This window comes from Manacus vitellinus, unplaced genomic scaffold (genome assembly GCF_001715985.3).
Source record: "Manacus vitellinus isolate BGI_N305 unplaced genomic scaffold, ASM171598v3 scaffold_13_pilon, whole genome shotgun sequence".
Classification (NCBI taxonomy): Eukaryota; Metazoa; Chordata; class Aves; order Passeriformes; family Pipridae; genus Manacus; species Manacus vitellinus.
The window spans coordinates 17,537,335-17,562,450 of record NW_021938999.1 but is presented as its reverse complement, the minus strand read 5'-3'; the positions used below and the strand labels follow the sequence as shown (position 1 = coordinate 17,562,450).

Here is a 25,116-nt window from a genome sequence, read left to right as displayed (position 1 = left end):
GACAGCATCTTATGCAAAGGTGTCTTTCATACCTGAAAAAAATGAACAAGAAGTAGTGATTTGGCTGTACTGATTTAGGAGTTGGAGAACTAAGATGCTTTTATACATACATAATACATCCCTGCATAAATATATTTATAATCATAGAATATCCTGAGCTGGAAGGGACCCACAAGGACCATCAGTCCAACTCCTGGCTCTGCACAGGACACCCCAAGAATCACACCATGTGCCTGAGAGTGTTGTCCGAAGGCTCCTTGAACTCAGTCAGGCCTGGTGCTGTGACAATTTCCGTGGGGAGCCTGTTCCAGTGCCTGACCACCTTCTGAGTGAAGAACCTTCTTCCTAATGTATGCATTTTTAAAAAGGAGCTTCAAAAAATTCATCTCTCTGTGTGTTGAACACGATTATTCCTTTTAACTTACAGCTTCTCTGGTTATCTTGATAATACCACCAGTAACTCCCATGTCACTGGACCACCCTGTTGCGTTATATCACACCCCAAAATGATTCAGGACACCTCGCCCACAATGGCAGTGAGCAGTGGGTGATTGAGGTGACTGCCCTTTGTTTGTACCCTCCTGCTAATGCAGCCCAGGATCGAACTTTAACACAGCAAAATACTGATCTCAGGCACTGCTGGCACCACTCAGGGCTGCAGCTCTGGGGACCACAGTGACACGGTGGCTGCTTGTGGTGTAGCCACTCGCCCTAAGAACAAAAATGTGTAGACATGTGAAAAATACCACCCTTTGCATCTTAACAGCCCAGAGTGAGTAATTTTCAAACAATCGATAAGCCTCACTTACCATGGTAAGTACAGGCTGAATCTCATGAACACGGGAGAAGAAACAAGGGAGAAATTTTCTTTGTTAAGAAAGCTGATGGTGGCATTAATCACTTTATTAAAATGGATGGCATTTAAGAGAGGCTGTGTCTTTGCAAAGTACTTTTACAGCTATGTCTGTCAGTTTCCTGAATTTTATAGAACATTTTTATACAGCTGGTTTGCATTTGGCTTTTAGTTTTAATGTTTTCTGTTCATTAAATCACGAAACTAATAAAACCTAAACGATTGAGATTTCTCCAGCAGCACATGAACGTTCCTAATGCACAGTGTTATAATTTAATAAGCATCTCAATTGACTATTAAAATCCACATTATGATCAGAACTGTAATTCCAAAGATGAGGTCTTCTGAAAGCTTAATTTACTATGGTGGGAAGTGGCAGCTGCTCCAACTCAGCAAAATTAGCTTTTTTAACTGAGATGCCAGGGAAAACAGATGTAGATGAGACAATAACAAGAAAAACAAAATCCACCAACGCACAGGTTCATTTCTCATGACCAGAAGATTCAAGGAGGGATTCTGGGGACACATTAGCAGTGAAAAGGAGGAAAAGGGAAACATGGATCCAATAGAGAACAAAATAGGGGGACATAGTGACAAATAAAAGGTCAAGGGTCTGGATGACTTCTCTGCCCTGCGCTTTGCTCTAGTTCCTGGGCTCTGCTGAATTCCAAGATTCCTTTTCCCTCTTCAAGCAGCAGCCAAAGGGTTGCCAATCACATCTCGTGGTCAGAATACGGATGAGCACCCAGGTGAATCTTCCCAACTGTTCACCAGACATTCAGTGAAAAATCAGTGAAACACTAAGCACCAGCCATTGTGCCCATCCACTCCCCCACAGCGACTCAGGTTTGCTGTCCTCTCACTGCAGCATTCACGCTGATTTTCATAATCTCCTAATTAGAAAAGGGTCAGTCCTGAATTCCTAGCAAAGCGTGAAATCAAAATAATAACTTCAAAAAAAAAAAAAAAAGGACAAAACTATTCTGGCTTTATATACTGCTGCAGATTTCAAGAGTGTTATTTCTTCCCTCATACAGGAAGAAAAGCAAAAGGCTGAGGAAACCAACATATTAAAAGACTGATAACAGATACTAACTTTCCAAGGAATATATGCTACTTAACAAATACATTGTTTAGGCTAGTGGTTATTTCAATTACTAAATTCTTTCTTTTTAAAGAAAGAATTTTTTCTTTTTTCACAACTTGGATGGAGTTTCACAGGCAGCCTTCTCGTACAGACCGAGGGATGGGAGCTGGTGCACACAGAGGTACCTGTGTATGAAAAAAAAGTACATTACATTTGTGTAAATGACTGGACATGACTAATAAAAACAGCTGTTCACTGCTGCTTTCTCACAGCTTTTTGATGACAGCATGTCAAAAAAAATCTTCGTTTAAGAGGAGATCTCGAGTCTTGCATAAAGGTGCAGGACTCAAGACTTGCCAGCCCCTTACAATACACTCTCCTACAGCTCATTCCTGGTGTACAATCCTTGATTTAGCGAAACAAATCATTAAACCTCTTACACAAATCACTGCCCACCCCAAGTGATTAGGTGGTTCTCACAGAGGATGTCCCAACTCATCACCCAAAGCCAGGAAGCGCTTTGGGATGTGAATTCCAGCCATGAGGGAGCATCAGGAGAGGCTTCTGAGTCAGATCATATGACTACACTAGTATGGAAAGTGACTGATTCTTCTCCGGGGTTTTACTTGCATCTGTCTCACAGGAAGTCTTCCTCCAAAAGTCCAGATGGTTCTTGCTGATGGCTGTGGATTTCCACTCACCTTTCCACACACCCTTTCCTTGGAGATGATCATTCTGCCATTCAAGTCACTTCTAGGGAAGGAGAAATGTTTTCACACCTGGCTCATGAACTAACCCTCATAACAAGTGAAAAAAGCCCAGCAGTATCTACCAACCAGAACCTTTTCCTGCCAAGGGTGAACTGACACACATCCAGTGCCAGTTTAAAATACAACAGATCTTTGTAATAAGCACTTTCATGCAGAAGTACTGAACTGTTCTGCACCCATTTGATCTACTTAGGTGATTTTATTAGTTTAAAAAAAAAAAACCCTTAAGTAGTGTCTTGTCCATGACCATAATAAAGCAAATGAACAGAAGTCAGGTCCATGGTTTCACATCAGGATACAGAACAAATGTCACAAAACAGCAGGGGAGAAAAAAGGAAAATCAATTTTTTTCACGACTGGTTTTTGATGCTTCAGAACTGCTGGGAAAAACCTAGCAACTTTTTTTCCTCAAGACAAAGTCAAAAACTTGGTTATTGCTTTGAGGCTTCGTGGTGAACAAGCAACTCTTGGACTTCATCTCGAGGAAAAGGAGCGTGAGGGTCTGCATGGCTTAAGCTATTCCCAAGGAGGGGATGAAAAAAAGAAAAAAAAAAAATTCTAGCTTTGCAAAAGGTTGAGAACCTGAGTGGAAAAAAGATGAGCCAAGTTTTGCCAGAGATGCCATTAGGAGGAAGACTGGAAATTTAAACCTTGCATGATGCACGAGATTGGCTCAGCTCCAGCGACTCAATGTTCATAGACAAAAGCCTTTTTAATTCTGGCTGCAGTAATGGTTATCCAAGACTTTTTTCTTCCTGGCCCAAATATCACAGAGCGAATTCCAGAATCTGGGAGAAGCTTCACTAGAGCAGGTTCAGTGCAGTTCAGAAGAAGGATGGCACGGTGTGTCTGAGCAGAGCAGGGTGAGCTGTGAGGCTGCTGCAATGGGAAGAAATGGGCTCCAGCATCCAGCATTCCAGGACAGGGCTGCTCAGGAGCCTGTCTTTGCTGACAGCAGGCACAGTCAGGAGCACTTGCAGAGGAAACAATTCAAAATGTTGCCTACTTGGTGCTGGTGAGTAAAATAAACAAAACAGAGTGGATAATATACTTGAAGATAACCTGCCTGCCCCCAGCTTTACTCAAGGTTACCACTGGATATCACAGCTTGGAGAACTGATTAAAGGAGCAATCACAATTATCAATATAATCATACATGCAATAGAATAAAAAAGCCGGAGGATTTCTCCTCTTTCCAGGGAATAATTCAGCTAGGAATCAAAAGTTCATGCACTTATACAAGAGCAATAAAAAAAATTAAATATTTATTTTGAATAACAAGCTTAAGTTCAAGCTGCAATGTTGGCAATGTTGGTTTTAAACACAGATCACAAAAGCGTGCAGAAAAATGTATTTGAGCAAAGAACAAAATAATACTAAGAATTATACTAAACAGCTGCTGATTTTAAAAGAAACAAAAAAGGCTTGTAATCACTATACAAAATATAAAATGTATTAAACACTACCATCCACAGAACAGAGGTTTATTTTAGTTTGATTATATTTAAAAATTATTTGTGTAGTTATTTATATAGTGAATTGTAAATGAATATTATACAGTAACCTCCTTTTGGTCTGAAAAACCTTTGTTGCACTATAGCACATCCAATCACGTTGCAAAAGGAAAAAAAAAAAAAAGAATTATTTGTCCTTACTATCAATAAAGAAAACAATCATTGATAATACAGTAAATATTGTCAGGTCTACAAATAATGAAATTTGAAATTACTCCTTCGACTCTGAAGCGCTTTCCATGCAAAGAGTCAGCACTTGCTGTTTAAACTGAATGCACTACCAAGCAAAGTCCAGGGTCGTAGATGCTCTTGGTAAGACTAAACCTTACCAAAAAAAAAAAATTAAAAAATAAAATAAATCGAAGATTGAATGCAATCATGCAACCATCTCACTACTGGGTAACCCACTGTGTCGCTTGTCAATTTATTGCCTTTCTGGAATATCACTCAAGGCATCAAAATTAGACTCGTGATAAATATACACATAATGAAAGGACACGAACTGCTATTTGACACTACTACTGGTAATGTCTGTGCTACGTGAAAGCACCTTTAAAAAGAGCCTATGCGGCAAGAGATAAGTGTCTAAAGATTCAAAATGAATCAACAGTATTGGATAACAATATAATTCTCAACTCAGAAGCTGCCTCAAGATTAGGTGCATCTTCAGTTAATGTAACAGGAAAAAAAGGCAATGGATTTCATTTTATTATTTGTATCCACTCATAAACTGACCTAAGGCCACCAGATGTGCAGACACAACAAGTTTTCTTTTCTTTTTTTTTTTTTTTTTACAGTTCTTAAAATTGTAGGATGATAAAGGAATAGATCTATTCAAAAAACAAAACAGCTATTTGATCTCTATTAAGAGGTGGCACCGGGCGTGGGGTTCACGTTCTGAGTGGCCACCTGTGGTGCCACCTCAATGATCCGTGGCTTGTCTATAATCCTGGCCGTGCGGTTGCCCTTCTCCACGATCCCGATAATCCACGCCTGGTGCCCTTCGCCGTATTTCGGAGACTTGATCTCGGCGCAGAACCGTGCTGCCTGCTCCCGTGGTAAGCAGATGAGGAGGCCTCCTGGGAAGAGAGAGAGAGCAGACCATCAGACATCTGTTTGCAAAGCACTTCGAACCTGCATCTGCCAAAGCCCTACTTGGACAAGCACTTGGTGACTTCAGTGGAGTCTAATGAAATCCAGCGATTCCAAGAGAAGGCACCATGGAAGTCCAAGCTCTTGCTTTGCAGCAAGAGGTTTGTGCCTGAATTCAGTGTTTAGTTTCGTATAAATGAAGCCAAATACACACAAAAGATGTTGGCAAAAGGACGTGGTACTGATGCCAACAAATGACATACTGAAACAACCCCAGCATTGTAACCTTCCACAGAGGACTGCAACGTGCCTTTACACAGAAACATTTTGGGTAAAGGTCATGTGCAGATACCTGTAACCACATATTGGTGGCAGCTGATTCTGTGAGTAATCCCATGGCCTGCAATGAAATCATTCATCAAAGCAGGGACCATTGCCCTGCTGAGAATGCAAGAGGCAGAACATTAAACACAGGCTTGATCCAGTGCTCCCTGTGACAGTCCTTGTGACCCCTTTGTTTGAGAAATTTTTTAGCCTTCCATTTAAGTTTTTTTTTTTCCTCAGACACAAGTGAAAATATTTTATTTACTAAAAAGTGCTTTCAGAAGCAGCACAGTTAACTAGTTAGCAATCTCACCATTCCAGGATTAAACCTCAGAGCACTTCCACTCTAAGAATCCCAAAGCACTGAAAAAGGCACCTTAGCAAGTGAATTGAAAATGTCTGGAGAACACAGGCAAGAGAGTAGATTCACACAAACAGAAATTTGGGCACATGCTGAGGCTCACTTACTCCTAAAGAGTAATTTGACCCTCACAAGTTATGCCACCAACTCTGGCCAACCCTGGGGCAAAGGGCCAACTGCTGAGCCGGGCTCAGTGCCACCTCCTGCTCCACAGCCCCCAGACAGGCCCTTGGCACCTTGGGCACCTTTACATTTGACCTTAGCCACCTTTATGTTTGCTTTTCCAAGCACACAGTCAGTCCTCTCAGTGGTGACTAAAGATATTTTTAATTTGAGGCCATGACAAAGAAGCAGCTACTGAACGTGAGGAATTAATGATAAGGATAAATGGAAGAGCAAAAGCAATTTTTTCAATTCTACATGAAGAAAACAAGTGTGCCAGCCAGAAAATGCCCACCTCTCTGACATTTCAAAAATAACATCCAGGTACTTCCATCAAACCCAACAACAAAAAAACCCCCATAAGCTTGAATGACAGTGCTTAAAACTACTCCGGATATAACAGACAAATCAATTGCAAAGGAATTATGTGACATTCTCATGGAAGGCTCTAAATCAAATTGAAGAGAAACTTACATCATGATGCAAGTCAGGGAAGAGGTTTACAAGAGAGAGTGCAGAGAATGTACTAACCAGCCAGAAGGGAGGTGTACAAGTATGGCAAAAAAGGAAATGAGAAAGAGCACAAAAGTAATCTTCACTCAATTATCTTTTCAACACACACTCTGTTTCTGGAATTTTGTATCACTGGTACCTGTAGTCCGTTATCATTCTTTGGCAAGATCAAACACAAGTACAAAATCCCAGTTTCCAGTGAAAAATCGCTTCCCACCTGCTGGCTGCTTCCCACAGTTTAATCAATAACCCTATGGGTTATTGATCAATCAATAAATGCTATGGGTTACTCTCAGCCAGCAGTAGGTTTCCTCTATGCAGGGATTATATTTATTTCTCTGCTAGACTGACCAGTTTCATTAAGCCTTGGGTAAGTCCTTAAGATTCCCTACTATTTATTCTAGTCCAGTTTGTTATTGGTATTCCCAGCTGCTCTGGTTTTGGGGAGTTGAAAGGAGGCAGATACTTGGTATCTGTCCTGGCTTATCTTTTTAAAAATAAAAGGCTTTTTTTTTTTTTGGTAAGAGGTTTTGAACAGTGCTTGTTTTAAGAGTATTGCAAGCAGAGAAGTGGACATAGAACACTTCAAAAGCAGGCTAGACAAAGCTTTGCAATTAAGAGCAGAGATACAAACAGTTCATGAATCAAAACCAAGTGTCCTTTCCCCTGCTAATGGCTTTCTCCCACAATGACTTGGATGAGATCATTAGCCCTGCCTCTAATCAGGCACTGACACAGCCCTTCTTTTCTACCCATCTGCCAATTTCCACCAAATGTGCATAAACATAAAGATGCTGATACCTCTACTACAGCTAAAAAAGTCATCTGACACCAGCCAGCAGCTTCAAAAGTTATTAGAGGAGGATGGCAAAAATACACACATGCATAAGGGTCCCATACAGAGTAACTCTGTGACTTATCTCTGCAAGCAGCCACTCTAACAGAGTTAATTCTTTGGAAACCAACTGCCTGACTGCAACTTTAACCACCAGCAAAGAATTACCTAATAGAAAGCACAAATTCATGTAAAGTGCACTTTTAAGAAAATACACCATAAGCAAGAGTGCCTGGAAGATGGAAGAGATGATGTAACAGATCTTTTCAACGCTGACTTTTGTCAACAGGTGGCCAGCAAATGCACACGGGGAAAAAAAATCCCATAATAACCTTAAAATCCATTCAAATAGTTTTCCAGTAAATTTCTCATTGCCTGCCCAGTCTGCTGAAAAACATCTGTTCACAGATGAAGAAGCGACAGACAGAGCGTGTCTGGAAGTTTAAGCCAACAGAGAAGGAGAGTGTCTGTATCACAGTATGAACAGCCCTGAGCAGCCCCCAACAGGCTTCCTCACAGCTGGGTATCAGGCACAGGGAGGCAGAGCCATGCCTTCACATAAATCAACTCCAGGACTCGAGGTGTGCAGACAGCCTGGGTCTGAAGGAGCCATCCCAGCACTGCCTGCCCGAGCTCACACACTGCTGAGACACGTCAGGCTGTGCAGTGCAAGCCCAAAGCCTGTGTGAGTGTGGTTACACAGCTTTCAGGGCAGGGCTGGTGTGTCCACGTGGCTACAGATCTTTTGAATATCTGGCAGACACTGCCCTCTCACAAATCCCTGTGGCCACCTCTAATGTGAGAAACCCAGTGCTGTGATGAAATCAAACAGACAAGCTCTGAGGCACCCACAGCTCACAGCCAGCCAGATAAGTCTCGCTGGTTTTTCCATCATCATCCATCTCTGCCAAACACAGGCTGCTCAGCATTTCAAAGACAGTTCTTGCTCTCAAGTCCCGAAAGAGATTCTGAAGTCAAGCGTTTCCCACTCCCCAGCAGTACATCCATCTGCACTGCTTCACATTCCCTCAGTGAAAAGGCAGAATTGGGTATCCCCAGGGAGCAGTATGGGCAGCTCCGAAGACTTTGCAGCTAAACCATTCCCACACCAACTGCTATTCAAACCTCTGCTATAGCCACTCACCCGAAAGAGCACCTTGCAGTTCCAGCTCTGTGTCCCAGCTACTTTTTGGACTCTTTCCAACTGATAACAAATGCTACCAGCACTCTGGCTAGGTGGGCTCTGGGTAGTGAGAATCTGTCTGGTGCTACCAATCTTATTGACACATCTTGCCAAGCTGCCACCAGGTATTTCTGGTCCCTTCTTACTGATACTGGATTCTTGAACTCTTCAAAGGCTTTACATCCCATATCCTATTACACATCATCTGAGCCACACAGTCTCTGTAGGACAGAGTGTCTGCTCAAACACAGATGGCCAAGGGACAATTCAGATCGGGGTAAGTTGTGTATTCACCAGGGAAAAAGTTTATGGCTCTCACTCTGATGCTTCTTTCCAGATCTTTGGACTGTTTAGCTTCAAGGGGCCCCCTCTGTTGTGAACTGCAGAGAACTTGGATAATACTTTTGGAGAGCCGGAAGAGGGTGGAGAAATGAGGTAAGAGAAAAAGACAGATCTGGTGCTACATCTTCTCCATTTCCCAAAGAGAAACAGAAGTCAGATTAAATTAGAAAAAACATAACAGAGCAGGACAGAAGATTCAAGGGGAAAGTGAAGTAGAAAGACTTCTAGCAGAGGACAGTGATTGTGCTCATCAGAGAAGTGGCCTACTCTTAAAAAGCAACTTAACAACTCCGTAAATGTTTGTCCACAGCCAGATCCTCCTTACAGTCTGTTGTATTCACTGTCACTGCAAGTGGCAGCTTTATTAAGCAGGCAACTCAAGTAATGAAAGGGTCAGAGACCAATTTTTTTTTTCTGTTAGTCATAGTCCCTTATAGTCTAATTTCATAAAAGTAAGGGAGAAAATCTATATTCTTGGATGTCTGTATGCTGGGGACAGATAAGGCCTCACTCACAAAGACTAGCCCATTCATCACTCAGCTTCACAGATTTTCATAGTAACAAACCTAAAACCATCACAAACTTCTAACTGCAAACCCTGCAAACCCAGGGTTTCTACAACAGTGTTCCATATGGAAGTGGAAGGCATTCAGAACAGGATGGTGGTTTGGAAGTTAGGCTGAAGAAGTCAGTTGTGAACAGCTGTGTGGCTGATGCTCATTAGCCTGGCTACCTGCCAAGCCAACAGTGCTGCTGAATGCACACAAGGCACACGATTTGTACATTTGATATTAAATTCTGAGGTGGGGGTGCAGGGAAGGAAGAGGGTGGCACAACTGTCACCTACCTGAAGTCTCTGGACAAGTGCCGTGCATGAGGCCAAACATGTTTCCACAAGCCTTGCTGACAGCAGCCATCTTGGCAAGAACGGGAAGGTTGTGGATCACAAAGGACACCTCATTTCTCTGCTGCTTGGCAAGGTTCTGTGCATGCCCCAGGATCCCAAATCCTGTGATGTCTGTAGCTGCATGTGCATTGAAAGTGTGCATGAGTCCAGCAGCTACAATAGAGGGAGGGGGGGGGGGAAAATACCAAATCAGAAAAAAATTAATTATGAGGAAAAGCAATGCTTCAGCAATATTGTTAACAGTCTGAATGAAGTTGAATACCTTTAATCCAAATCGGGTTGGGTTAAATTAATAAAATAAATAAAATCATGCTTGAAGAGAACTGGAATTCACCAATACTGCATGTAACACTTAAAAAAAAAAAATCAACTTGTATTTAAGATATTAAATCATGCTGAAAATCTGTCATCAAAGCTGCATTTGTGGGCATGTTCTATTAGACATGTGCTACTAATTTATACTGGCAGTCTGAGAAACAGGGGTTTGCTTCAGATTCAAATCTAGCTGAGGGCCAGAGAGGTTCTGAGCTCAGCTTTGCTTTACTAAGGGCAAGGACCAGACACAGGTCAGTCTTCTCACATCTCTTCCTCTACCACTTGGGAATTGGTGACATCAGAACTTAATTGCTGGACACTCAAAGTTTAAGAGCTTAAGAACAAAGCCTGCAGGCTGTGGGGGAAGAGCCCCAGCCTCCCCACCTATGCATTCATGAAATTTCTGCACATTTGGAACTCCAGGATGGGAAAAAGGGCACCTCAGCATGCAGGACAATAGCCCAGTTAAGAATATTTAAGTGTTGTTAAAGGTGCCTGATGAGAGAGTGGAAAAAAAACAAAACCAAGAATGCTTTGCCCTTCTCTGGTGCTTCCCAATACACAAGCAGGACTGAATTTTTTTCCATAAGACAATCCCTGGTCATTTATTTTTCCTGGAAGCCTTTGTGACATAACAAAAAAAAAAAAACCAAACCAGTGGGATGACATAAGAAATGAAAGCTGAATGGAAAAAGAGATATTTAACTATCCCTGTTTCTTCAAGTGAGAAGTAAGTAAGAAAACACATAATTCAATTCTCTACTCTGTCAAAGATACTTTGAACAAATAAGGGAAATCCTGAAATAAAATTTCTAGCGTAAGAGCAGAACCTTCCCTCGAACAAAATTAAGAATAAAAAATGCAAACCAACACACAAAACCAGGAAAAAGACAAACAAAAAAGAGACCACATGTTACACATTCCACACTTTGGGGAGCACAGAACATGACTGAATTAAAAAACCCCAAAATTTAAATTGAAGCTTACATAACATAAGAGCTTTTCCCTTCTTATTCTATTTCAAATTCTTTTAACCTTATCAGTGTCAGGCCTTCTCTATGCACAGAAGATAAAGAACAAATCCAATATATGTTCCTTTAAAGCATCCTCTAACTCTCTGGGATGTTACTCACACGAGTCATAATCGCATCCAGCAGCTTTGTGTTTTTGCTGTGTAATTAAAAGAGGGGATTTGATTTAAATTTGCTTATTTCACCAACACTGACCAAGCAAAAAGATGGGGCAGAAGAAAAGGATAAAGCGGTTGTGTCACACTTCCCCATGGCAGTGAAATGAAATTTGGTATGGAAGTGGAAAAACCCACAGCCCCCTTCCCCTTCTTACCTGTTCTGTTCAGCCGTGCCATGTTCATCATTGCCTCCTGGTATGCGAGTTCTACATCCTCTTGCGTTACCACAAGCTTGATTTTATTCCACTTTTCAGGCTATTGGATGAAATAAAGATGATTCTTTTAGATTTTCAGTTTTATATTTTAAAGCATACCCTTACCCCTTTTTTTTAAAAAAAATTCCCTAATCAAAAATGTACTTTTTAAAAAACTCAGTTAAAGTGAGGCAAAAGGGTCGACAGTCAGAGGTGTGTGCCTTACTCTGCTGTACCCAAGATCTATTAGGCACCTCAAATCCTGCTGTCAGCAGCTTAGTGGAGTGGAATAAACTACCTCAGGGCAAAAACTCCTTCAAGGCAACTCTCCGGATTGAATCCCCACAGCCGAATAAACAGAACTTGGTTGCTGGAAGTTGAGATTTGTAATCTCTGGTTTCTTCTTTTTTTTAAGAGAAAAAAATTCTTGATTTCACACCTGGACACCTTGATCAGGAAACACCACTGATATTCACCAGTCCAAGTCAGAGGAATGTATGCTAAGGTAGGATATTATCACTCTGGTTGAGGATTAAGGCAGTTTCATTAGTCTGCTTTACAGTTTAATATCAGCATCCCCTTCCACCCATTCTCCAGTGTCTTGTATGGACTCATTTCTTCATCACATTCCAAGTAATGCTTTTCATCCCAGAAGGGTTTCAGAACAATTTAGCAAGTGGTACCTTTATAAAGACTAATTGCTTCATTCCAAGCTGAAGGGATTCCAGATCCAGAATGAAACAAAGCAACTATTTAACTGTTAAGAGCAAACTAATTTACAAACTAATTAAACTTCTTTTCAATGAAAAAAAATTACAGAGAACTGAAAGTAAACAAACACAGGATTTTCTGAAGCCACAATGCCTACACTGCCATTCCATAGAGTAAACGCACAGAACAAACCTCTTACTAAACCAAAGGTGCAAAAAGTACTAAGAATCAATGCATGATGCTGCACTGGTGGAGGATCTTGTCTTAACAAATGGACACTGACTTCAAGGGGTGTAAGAGAGAATCCAGAAGTGGTAAAATGGGGAAAGACTGGTCAGCTGAAACAAATAAATTTGGAAAGAGCAAGGAATGATGGCAGTGGGATCAGAGTTTCTAAACTTAGGTTGAACTGGATCTACCAATTAATTAAGAAAAGCATTTTTGCTTACATAAATGAGAGACCTTGTCAAAAAATAAAATGAGTCTGTTACAGAGATGACAGAACAGTGATTATTCTTACTCTGGGTAAGACTGAAAAACTTGAGCAATCACTCTGCTTTAGTTTTCAAAAACGAAGTTCTAAGGCTGATCATGGGATGGAAACCAGTCAGATGATGGGAATGGAAATCAGGAACTATGGAGAAGCAGAACTCAAGGCTGAGGCTGTAAGAGCCACAAACACAGGTAGCTTACAAAGAGGCAAATTCCTCTCCACTACAGTAATCAAATACCTGGGTTAGTCAACAGGGAACAAAGGCAGAAAAGTTTACAAAAACTCCCAAACAAGTTTTGAAAGCAAGCTTAGATTTCCAAATTGAAGGGTCTGTAGACAACACCAAGGCCAGAAAACCCTCTCTGAAGGGGCACATCAGAGCAACTGCTTTCATGCATTTAAAAGAGAAAAAGCAAAGGATTGCAGTTCCCAGCTGAGGACCAGCCTGGCTGCCAGAGCCACAGCCAATGGCTCCATCACCCCTGGCACATCCCTGACCTGATCTTGGGGCCCATGGAGCCCAGCTCCCTGCAGGCTCTGCAGCCTCTTCCCAGAAACACAGCTGGGACTGGCTGCAGCAGTGCTGGCAGCAACCAAGCAAGAAGGACAAATTTCACCTTCATTTGGATCTTCCTTTCACTTGTCACCAGGAACTTGCTCACTTCTGCCCTGTTTAAATACCTCGGCTTTTAGGTTGTTGGGCTTTTTTAAAATTTATATTTCAGCCACATATCTCTACACTCCACTTTTCCTTTCTTCCTTATGCATAAACCTGATGTACTATAGCTTCTCCCACACACTTTTTCATACAAAGTCCAATTCCCTACCGAAATTTCATTTACAGATGGATTTGTGATGGGTAATTCTAGTTTCCCTTTCCCTACTTTTTCATAAAACAAATCTAAAGAAAAGGCAGCACAGCTGCTCAGAAATTTTCCTAACACAACTGAAGTTATATTCTGTTTACACATAATAGGAGGATTGATTTCCTTGCTGTCCTTGTTTTTCAGACTGAAAGTGTTTCTGTTTGACAGTCAAGGAAATTAGTAGTATTTGAAATATGTGGAAATTCAGAATATCCTTAATATTCAAGTCTGCTCATCAGTACAATAACAAATAAGTTAAGAAGTAAGATTTTGGCCAGAAAACATACTATAAAATTGGTGTCTTGTTTCACTCCATTTTCATATCAAGATTATCTGAGGCCCTGATCCTTATAGCTGTTTGGAAAAAACACAGGATTCTGAAGAGGTCAGAACTAGGCCAGATCCTGTACAGAAGGAGAAAAATATTTTTCTCTTGTTGCTCACGCTTCAGACTCCAACGAAGGTTTAAGCTGGTTCTCTCCCACTTTTCTAACACTAGCTGAGTAATTAGAATTCATCTGACAATGCAGTGGCCAACAGCCAAACCAAAGTAGATTCCAGCTCACTCCTCTGCCAGTCTATTGGCTCAGTAGTCCCAAAAGTAGAAAAGATGCATCTTTTTGAAGTGTAAACTGAGCAGTTATAATTTTGAAGACACATAGTGGGAGCCAGACAACATAAGCAGATGCCAATTTTGCAATCACTTTTCAGTTCAGTAGTTATATTTTTGCTTGAAGAAACAGATGGAAGTATATCTACATACATAATGCTGCTAGAAGTATTCTTATTGAATGCACAGGGCAATACATGTGAAACATAGATATATTTCCATGTACACAAGCAGAAAGCCCAAGAGCACAGACAGCACTCTTGGCCTAATTGCCATCAATAAGTGTTGCCAATTACTTTGGCAGGTGGAGTAGGGAATAATTTTACCCAGGGTGCTAGTCTGTTGTTCCGTTAGTAAACAATTTTATTACAGCAATGCCTGAGAAATAACTAAGAATTAGGTGCAATTAAGAAGGGCTCACTAAGCACAAAATATTAAACTGCCTTGATTCTGATAGTCTTGCATGTAAGCAGGGAAAGCTGAGACACCAAGGAGGAAGGAGGAGAGGTGATAGATCACTCCCACATGAGCTGAACTTTGTCATTTTGAAGGAATAAGGGAGGTCCCCTTTAACTCACAACTCTCTTCCCTGTTTCTTTTTTTGTAGTGTACTCACAATATCTAGCCACTGGTGCACAGCTACAGCCACTTGTGTTCCCAAGGGTTTAGTTAATACAAGCACATCTCCTGGCACTGCATTGTCTGGCCTGAAAACAAAGAATTCATACATTAATTACATAGCAAGATTCACAAACGTCACTAGGAACAAGTGCTGATAATTACGTTTTCACAGCCCCATGTATCTTGTTGCACAGTTAAAAAACTGACTAATTGCAGAATTACCCCTGGGGATTCACTGCCATGCAATATTATTGAGCAAAGTGCTGCAAACTTATTTAAAAGTGCTAGTCCTTCTTTCTCAGAATAGAACAATGCTTGCAGTCAGACATACACCAAATTACATCTTTTCTGTCAATTTACTGGAGACATAAACAAGGACAGGGGGAAAAATTGACCTTTGTTACCCAGGGTGTAAGATACCCAATATTAGGATCATGAACAAACTCTTGTATAGTATAACATGCCACAGAGGGACACTGAAGATCAGCTTCTGTTAAATGGACTGAATGCTGTAAATACAACAATTCTGTAGTTTTCTACAGCCATTAACAGGATAACTGGGAGATGGCTTAGAAACTTATGTATAAATGTGACAGAAATTTATGTTCAAAACAGTCTCCAATATCTTTGAAAATTAGAAGCTTAAGTCTCCTGTCAAAAGGAGAATAGGATCAAAAGGTACTGGGGGCTGGGGAGAAGTAAGAGGACATCCTATCTAAAAAAAGCAAATAGGACAAAGAGTTGTGGCACCTGTTGAGTGCTGAGGACAAATGCAAGCAGAAGGCACTGCTTTATTCATCAGAGACACCCCACAACATCACAACACGGTGCTTACAGGGTTTTTACTGTACCCCTTCAGACCAGTGCCTTTGGTTGTTTAGTGATTAACTTACATTATAAATTCATTAGGCTGACAGACTGTCGTGGCCACTCCTCCTAGAACAATCCAGGGATTTAACACTGTTTGCCCACCAGTAACAGATGTTCCTGCCTCTTCTGCTGCATCTTTGAAACCCTGGATAATTAGAGGCATCACTTTGTCTCTTTCCTAGAGATCAAAACAGAAGTCAGAGTTCCATACACAGCAGTGCTCGTCATTTCAAGACTCGTGCAGGGCTTTAATCACTCAAGCCAAATGCCCTCATGGCAAATAGTTCAAGACAGACAAGCCAGCCTCAGGAAGAGTCTGGCCTCCTGAAACCTGCATGTTATCCCATACAGTTATGGTTTTACAGCTCCACGTGAAAGAGGTGGAAAGACACTTAACACTGAGGAAACATTCTTCAAAAGGTCATGTAAAAGTAACCAGTCTTCTGGGAACTCAGGACAAAGTATCCATCTGCTCTAATCAGGCACAGCCATAGCAGCCGGGTGCAATAAGGCCAAGTTAAATCAAGATACATTTGGCCTCTACTAACCAGCAAAGTTTCAACTTACATCCTTCTAAGAATAAACATCCTTTTTTTTGCTACAGCAAAACAAACATACATGCTGGTCACTTCCACTAAAAAAGAAAAAACCAAAAAACCCAACCAACAAACAAACAAACCAACAAAAAAAAATAAAAAAAATAAAAAGAAAGCAAAACCAACCAAGGATTATCTATGAATTGGCAATCAAATGTTGGCCTTGGAGCAGTATTGTCCTGAAGTGACAGAAGGAAGGACTTCATTTTGGTGGGGATGAAGGCAGCAGATTACAATGCCACAGGAAACTGAACTTTTAGCACCTGACCTCAGAATGTTCATGAGGCAAGATCCATACTATGAACTGAGCTATTCAACAAAACCATCTCTTCTTTAAAAGGGTTCAAACTCTGGGGAGAAAATACACTAAAGGTAAATACGTTCTAAGCACACTTAGCTGTTCAGGTCTTCCATCAGAAGAAAGTATCAAAAATCTTACCCTATCTGTCATTTTATTGCTGATTCCAAGGAGCATCAACATGTTGTCACATTCTGTGACCCCCATGGCATAAAGGTCACTTAGGACATTGGCACACGCTATCCGGCCCTGAAAGAGAAAGAAAGACAGAAAAAAAAAAATCTGCAGGAGTGTAGGTGAATGTTTAAACACCTGCCAGGAACAAAGCTTCCAGAATGGGTTTGCACTCTGACACAGCTGCTTATTCCACAGGCTCCAGCATTAAGAAACCCAGCCACAGATGTAGGATGATCCATTTCATGCTATGTGTCCATCTAAAAGTCCAGGATCTGCTCCTTTTACAGGAACAGGGAGAATTCATCCCAGCTGTCTTTCTCAGCATTCTCTCTTACTGACTGTGTAGGAATCCCAGAGTTCAGACTGCATGTCCAGTCTGAGAGGCTGAAGTTAAGACTGACAGTCTGTTTTTGCTAACAAGCTCAATTTACTTCATCTGATACATTCCTGTTAACTTTATTCCAGCACAAAACTGTACATCCAGATGAAGATGACCATAGCATGGAATTCACAACTGCTAGGAAGCCAATCCAAAATGCTGTATTGCTGTACCTCTTCTGCATCAGAATGCACAGGAGACAGGGACCTTGATGAGAAAGCTGTTTGTCCTCTGCACTACCCTGAAGGCCATGTCTACACTCTTCAGTTTTTAGGAGAGTACTTCTCTTCCCGGAGGATACAGCCAAGAAGTCAGGAAGCTGACAGCACTGAGAAGCCATCACTTGTGTCACATGAAATTAGCTACTCTAATTTTACTAAATTAATGGTTCTGAGTCAGAGTTTCTGGGGTATGGACCCAGCACAGATGAGACATCCAGTTTCCTGATGAAGATGCAGAACTTCCTGACACAGGATGTGCCCCAGGGGACAGCAAGATATTTCAAAACACAGGACAAATCCTGTTGTGTTACCCTGGAAAACTCCATGCATGCTATGAAAATCATTTTAGGTTTACAGCTGCAGAATGGTAACCAATATCTGTTTTTATGATTTTAAATCGGGTTCACAGGCAACACCACCGTGATAAAAAACAACAGCATGCTTATTTGACAAAATTTGGACAATTCGCAAAAAAGTACTATTTTCAGGCAGTTACCTCACTTGCTGATGACATAAAACAACATGCCCAAATCACAATTAAATATAATCCAGTTTTTCATACGATCAAGACCTTCCAGTAGCACCAGGGGAACCTTTTACATTTGGAACTGGAATAGGGATTAATCACTTAAATCTTAAACTATTAAGAAAAGAGTGAGCTGGGTATTGCATGGTTTGATGGATACTGGCTGTTAAATTTCTAGATGCCTATTATTCCCCTTCTCTGGAAGGGAACTAAAACCATTCTGTGTTATCTTCAGTATTTACCAAGCAAGCTGCTGGTTTATGCCCTGTTAGGAACCAAGAGATAAGTTTTTAAAACAACAATGACAACAGCTCTGATAGTCAGAGGTCAGTCTAACAACCCTTTTGCCAACTGCCAAAACCACTATGGAAACAAATTCAGTACAAGTCTCAAGTCTGAAGCAGCAGAGAGAACAATACACAGCTTGTGAACACTGACAAACACCACAGGACTCACAAACAGGGGTCAGTCCTGCAGGCTACCCGCCTGCTTGCTCGGGTATTTGTGTTTCAGGGGGGACTATGTGCAGTACTAAGAACTATTTATAAGGGCAAAGGATGAAGAATCAGACACCCATCTCCAGTCCTAAGCGAAGGTTCTTCTTAAAAGAGCAACAAAAAGGTTCCTGGAATAGAAGGGGAAGGGCATGTTCTCAAACTATACAGTTCCCTGCTCCTGTATTCAAACAGGTGTCTCCACAGTGCCACAACAGAAGCCAGAACCAATCCTATTCCCAGTGGATTGATGCTTATTATGAAACCTATTTTCAATTGCTTGTAACTTTTCTAATAAACCATTTAAGCTGAATAAATCCTCTCCTGAATATGGATTTTACAGGTGTACATCCTAGGGATAATTCTGCACATGAATTGAGTGTTTTCAAAGACAAATAGAAAGAGAAAGGGGAAAAAGAAGAAAGAATGATTTTGTGTATAACTGCAGAACTAGTTTTAAAATAGGCAGTGAGAGAGTGAGAGAAATCTGTTTTCTGAAGCAGAAATTGGAAGTTCAGCTGAGTCCACACACAGTTTTGCTTCCCTCAGCTGTTTACTAATCCCTTCTGTCACAGCACTCAGCTTAGAGTTCATCTGCACTTCTGGATTTCCCTCTTTGCTCCCTCTCCTTCAACAAGCAAGAGAGAGCAGACAAGGAGCTGCAGGTAAACCCTGTGCACAGAGAAAAGAAGAGGCTCTAAAACAGGGAATACCTGCTCAAAACCAGACTAGAACTGACCTGGTAAGGAGACTGAGGGGAAGGGCAAGGAAAGTGTGGACTGCACATGAGTGATAATGGTCACAGAGTAGTAACAACAGGCATGGGTCAGGGGACATCCAGACTTAAATGAGGGAAAGAAGCAGTTGGAGAAGCAGGTCAGCAGCAGCCTGTCTTGAATAGAGGAGTCCACAGCACACTCCTTTATACAGCCTGGACACAAACTCAAACTTCCCACATCTCACCATTCCTCTGTTTGTAACAACCATCCATAAACCCTGTGGCTGGTTGTATTTGACTGTCCTCTAACCAATGCTGGTCCACACAAGCAAACATATATACTGCCCCTTGAGGAACTCTAGCCCTCGAGAAAGAGGTCTGAGTAGAGGGTCCAGCAGCATTAATCCTGCTGGATCATCACTGCCAGTACCAGCAAGAAGGCTTGTGACAGAATCCCTGTTCTCAGTGAGCTTTTAGGAAGAAATACACATCTGTAAACAGATTAGGAAGTGGCCAGTCACCAGATTAAAATGAATGCCTTCAGGAATGAAAAGTGAAGGACCTGAGAGTTAGACAGCACCAAAGTTACAGCTGCTGGTGCATGTGGATCACAGCATAGACTGTGACTATGATGCAAACACTGAAGCTGGCCTAAGGCCAAATTTACATTTCACTCCAACCACACAGGCCTAAACCTTATCTGGGCACAGGCTCATCTGTCTACTCCTGCAGCATCTCAAACCCTTTGTATCTCCAAGCAAAGCAACCCTCCCCCTTCACCACAGCCTCCACCACTGTCCCTCGTGAGTTTTTGTTACAAGGTGAGAAAAAAAAAAGCTTCTCAGATGATGAACTTGAACACAGATCTCCAACATTTTTTTTCCCCCTCTGGTCCCTGACGAGTTGCCACATGATATTAAGGCAACCCACTTGAATCAAATTTCTCAGGAGAGCTCAACAGCCCAATACTCCAGAGGCCAGCCTGAGATTTTGGCTGCTCAGTTTGCAAAGAGCTCTTCTGGAACAGAAATCAAAGGAGCTACGCTTGCATATGTGCACACCACCTGGTCAAGCATGCTAAAAAAAGAAAAAAGTTGGTCCCAATCTCAAACTGCGCGTCCAAAACCTACCAGACAGGTCTCACAGAGCAAACAACAAACCCACAGCACCAAATAAAGCATGCAGGCACCCCAACAGCAGTAAAAACATGCAAAGGAGTCACGTCCAAATCACAGGAACCATGAATTCTAGCACTTCTTAACTTTCATTTAACATTTCCTTACAGCTTTATTAAGTCTTTTTTTTAAAATTAATTCGTTTCTCCGTGATCTTCTCTTCAAGTCAGTATTGATCACTGCCACACATACCTCCACACAGCAATCTCTACTGGGACAGACTGAATGAAACAGGGACACAGAAGCAACTGAAGCCAAAGTGCACCCAACTTCCAACAAGTCATTTCAATGTACCCATGTTCAAGTGGGGATAGTACAACAGGAAGGCTGGTGTTCAAAGGCACTCTGAGGTTGCCAGGTGCTATTGGCAGCTACAGATATTTAGGTATTTCCAGTTCTAACATGTTACCTGGTTACTTCAGTACCTCAGAAAAGGCCAATTACAATGTGGTTCTGCTCATAAGTGGAATTTACTCTCTGTTGCTTCACAGGCATCTCTTTTTCCCCCTTTTGGACTTTACAAGCCAAATTCCACAGAACAAGAGATGAAGGGAAATTTGAATTGAAGGTGGCAGTTCTCCCAGCTTTCACCTATAGAAAGCAGCACTGCAGAATTCCCAGCCAACATGGAAGACTACAGGATGAAACGACGCCTTTCTCTCTTCAAGCCTATTTAGGAAAGCCTCTGAATGCAATTAATCACACAATTAGCACTGCACATCTAGAAGAAACAGTCAGAACTGCCAGTGGATTGGTGAGAAGCTGAAATCAGCAACAGAGACAAGAGTTAAGTTTAGCCAACTTACCATCATATAAGGGTCATCCACAATAGGATAAATATAATCTGTCGTCTGGACCAATGACAAACCTCCGTGTCTTAATGGAATAACACAAGTGTCCATCCCAATTCCTGCAAAGACAGAAATCCATGAGTGAGGCAAGTAACTGTGCCTTTAATTATCTGTTGCTCTTAACAAGACTACTTATAAAACATGTCTGTGAAATACAACTTGCAACACTTTCTAAACAGACATGGCAAATTCCTTCCTTAGAGAAAGCACACAGCACAAATAAGAGGAAAAACCAAGCAACCAAGCAAATAAGAGGAAAAACCAAGTTCCTGGCTGGCAATGAACATAAGCATAAATAGCTGAAGGCAAGAACTACAATGGAAGTAAACTACAATGTTCTTTATTCTCTTGCAGCAGAATAACAGCACATCAAGAACATCTGTGCTTGCATGTAAGTACATTTAAACATTTAAAGTTAAGAGGAACGACGTGCATTGATATTGTCAAAAGTAAATAGGTTTTCCTGTCACTCTGATCTCAATAAAAACACAGTGACAGCTTTAAAAGGACACAGCCTCTCATAAAGGACATTATTCCCTCACTTCAAAAGGAAGAAGAACACTGCCACAAGTCACAGCCCTTGGTGAGAGATGATTCAAACACTTGGAGCTCTTGCAACTGTGTTAACCTCGCCTTATGCCTGTGAGGCTCGAAAGTGGCAGACAACCTGATAGACACAGAACTTCTTTGAGAAAACCACAACTCTGAGCACACACCCTTTGCCCTGACAGTGGGTATTTCAAACAGAGCAAGTGATATTAAAAACCTCCCAGCGTTTGCTGTGATGGAAAAACCCACAGTAAAGGGGCAGGTGACAGATCACAACACGCTGGCTGAGCCACACTCCCTGTGGCTATCCTTGTAGCAATGGCAGGTAGTTTATCTCCAACCTGAGATGGCAGCAAGCCACCTGGAATTACTCTGCATACCTCACAGGGCAAGAGTCTTCAAAACAGCCTGTTTTTAGGAAGCAGATGTCACTTAGGAGCCTTTCCTATGCAAACACACTATCTGCTGTCACTTGAGGTCTTATTAAGGAGACAGGGAAGGTGTGTCAGGCAGTCAGTATATAGGTGGAGAGGTTCTTGCTTCTCCTGCCTACAGAGGCAGGAGATCTTGCCTTGGAAGAGAACGCATACTGACAGAAGCTCATGAGCAGTAACTTAGGGCTGCTTATCCTCCACAGAAGATCCCAAGCCACTCTGTGTGATGTCCAGTGTCTCCAGGGAAGGGCACACACACAGTTACAGAGAAGTGGCCCATGTACAGGAGCTGTTTTGCCCTCAGTTCACCTGTTCATGCCGTAATGCTGCAAGACTGACTTCACTTGTGCATTTTTCCACAACTGCAGCAGAAGTGCTGCTTGACAGACAGCCCAAGGAGCTATGATGGTCTTTCTGAGGCTACAGTGATGTTCCACCAAGACAGGTCTAACTAAACAGTGTTTTACTTACAGCCACATTTAAGATTGCTCTGGGTAACATCACTTGCAGAACTAAAAAGGAGTGATCTTGAGCCTGCTATTGGCAACTTCCCTCCTGACTGCATCTCAAAAGCATGGTGCATATGCACAGGTGGTAAAGTTATCTGTCTATACCTTTTAAACACAAGGCATCAAAGGCAAATCACACCAAACTTATCCAAAGACACATTTGTGAAAGGGATACTCACCACAAGAGCATATTTTTAAGAGACCTGAGCTCTCCACCTTCTATTACTAATAGATTTCCTGTTACATAGTATCACACTCACATACTGATGGCATAAATCTACTTTTTTACCTTTTCATATAGCTGGAGAAGAAAAATGTATTAGCAGTTCCATTACTGTTTAGAGCTTGTAAGTTTGTAAGAGAAAAAAAATCCAAATCAAACTATTACTGATTTTAGAAAACTGCCAAATTGAAACGCTGCTGTGAACAATTTATTTAATTTAGAAAAATACATATAAACAGCAATTTGGGGATAAAAGAAGCTGGAAGTGTCCTTCAGCAGAGACTATTAAATTATAGTGCCTCCCCAGCTTCACACACAATTGCTGCTTAGATATTTCTTACAAAGATCCCCATTGTTTAAGCAAGAACATGGGTCCCTTACTAATCTCTCACTGAATTCAATCTCTAACAGAATAATTGTCTGAGACTTGTCAGCCTGCTAATAGACAATCAGCAATGTTAAAATAATTTTAAATAAGGTTATTGGACACTAAACTGATAATTAAATAACCTCAGAATAAATGCTCCATTGATATTCCTAAATTGAAAGAAAAAAAAAATTCATTCTGCACTGCAAAATAGAGATTGAATATGCAGGGCTGAGTAAACAGACAGACAGAATTAAAAGTGTCATTAAACACATTATCGACATTAATTTATCTATATCAATATTAGGTACAGTAGCTGGTATCAAAATACCTACGTTTGCCCTGTTCCCCATGTAGGTGGCTTGTGCAGGTTGTTTTCCCTTATTGCTTGCATCATTGTGCAAATATCAAAGAGAAAGTGAAGCTGGCAAGAACACAGAGGTCTTGGAAAGGCAGCCTTTCCCAGGCAGCTTCTACAGGTGAGCAAAAGAGTTAGAGTGGGGAACAATGAAAGGACTGAAAGGAATAATGACAACTGTGAAACAATTTGCTCCCAGTCAGCTGAAGCAAGGAATTTTTTCTCTTGTTCACTTTTTGTGACCCAGGAACAGAGGAGAGGGGAGGAAGAGGGGAACTTCACCTGCAAGTCATCTAATTGCATAAAATTCATTGCATTCATTGCATAAATTTCCAAATGTATCAATATAAAATCCCAGAAATTAACTGAAAGGACTTCAGTTTGCACAGCATCTACTGGGGAAAGGGAGGAGCAGATTAACACCTGAACACGTGCCTATCATGATGGCCACTCCTGAGTGTATTTCTTTTGTAGTTGAGTGCACTGCAGGATGTTAAACAAGTAAAATAATATTCCTGTATCCCAGATGCCAACAAGTGACAGCATGAGATTCATCCTTCAGCTTTCTGGATGCTGTGCATGCATTACACAACATACAGTTTTCGAACTGATTAAACAAACCACAGATGAGACCGTGTCACTAGGCACACCAAACAGAAGGACCGCACAAGTCAGGAACAGCAGCTACTTACCCAACCTGGGCATAACTGCCCCCAAGAACTGTTCATCTTCCTGAAAATGGTTTTCTTGTAGAGATTCGAGTAGTTTCTGTAAGACATCCTGGGGCACTTTGCAGCCTGTGCCTTTCAGTTCAGTGAATCGGGTCAGGCGGAAGCTCTTGTCCAGTTCGTAACTTTCTGGGTTAAACGACTCCCGGACAGACATGGTTCTCTCCCACAGACTGCCGGCCTTTCCCACCCCACAGCAACGGGATCAGTTTCTCTGCTGATCAGTCTTATTAAAAAATAAAATAAAACAAAAAAATTGGGACCATTAGAAATTCCTAGGACCTGCGAGACAACAGGTTTTCCACGTGGAGCAAAAAAGAGAAAGCACTCGATGTCGTTGTTCACCTGTTAAGACAGGTGGGCACATCTCACACAACTCATTTCCCTAAGACTACAAAGGAATGACTCCTCACCCTACCTTCCGACATTTAGAACTACAACTATGCCAGAATCAGAGAATTAAATTTTTTTCCAGATATGCTGCATAAGGTTTTCATTAAAAAAAAGAATCTAACACACCAACCTCATTTAACAGAGGTTACAAAGGAAAGACTAGTTCCCAGAGCACAGAGGCCAGTTTCCAAAAGGCAGCCTGGGCCTTGATCTTGCAGCACGCTCAGCAGACACATCTACTTGTACTCAGCTCAGTGAGGGGTCACAATTTTAGCCCTTAAGATATTAATCTCCAAAATAAGATGCTT

At 41.5% G+C, this 25,116-nt stretch overlaps 1 protein-coding gene across 1 annotated transcript; it reads right to left on the bottom strand.

Annotated features, from left to right (window-relative positions):
* Nucleotides 1–3,935: 3,935 nt before the first annotated feature.
* SEPHS1 (selenophosphate synthetase 1) lies at nt 3,936–24,670 on the bottom strand. Its single transcript, XM_008926174.3, has 8 exons — nt 24,380–24,670; nt 21,203–21,306; nt 16,848–16,955; nt 15,836–15,990; nt 14,938–15,028; nt 11,603–11,702; nt 9,884–10,096; nt 3,936–5,303 (listed from the first exon to the last, which is right to left on the bottom strand). Exons 1-8 carry the CDS (start codon nt 24,570–24,572, stop codon nt 5,089–5,091), a joined length of 1,179 nt encoding a protein of 392 aa, XP_008924422.1. The 5' UTR covers nt 24,573–24,670; the 3' UTR covers nt 3,936–5,088.
* Between the last annotated feature and the right edge of the window lie 446 nt (nt 24,671–25,116).

Coding starts and splice junctions, on each gene's coding strand:
- SEPHS1 (XM_008926174.3), bottom strand. CDS start 24,572: ATGTCTGTCCGGGAGTCGTTTAACCCAGAAAGTTACGAACTGGACAAG. Junction 21,307..24,379: donor GGCAGTTATGCCCAGGTTGG/GTAAGTAGCTGC, acceptor CTGTCTTTGCAG/GAATTGGGATGGACACTTGT. Junction 11,703..14,937: donor TGCACCAGTGGCTAGATATT/GTGAGTACACTA, acceptor TTCATCCAATAG/CCTGAAAAGTGGAATAAAAT.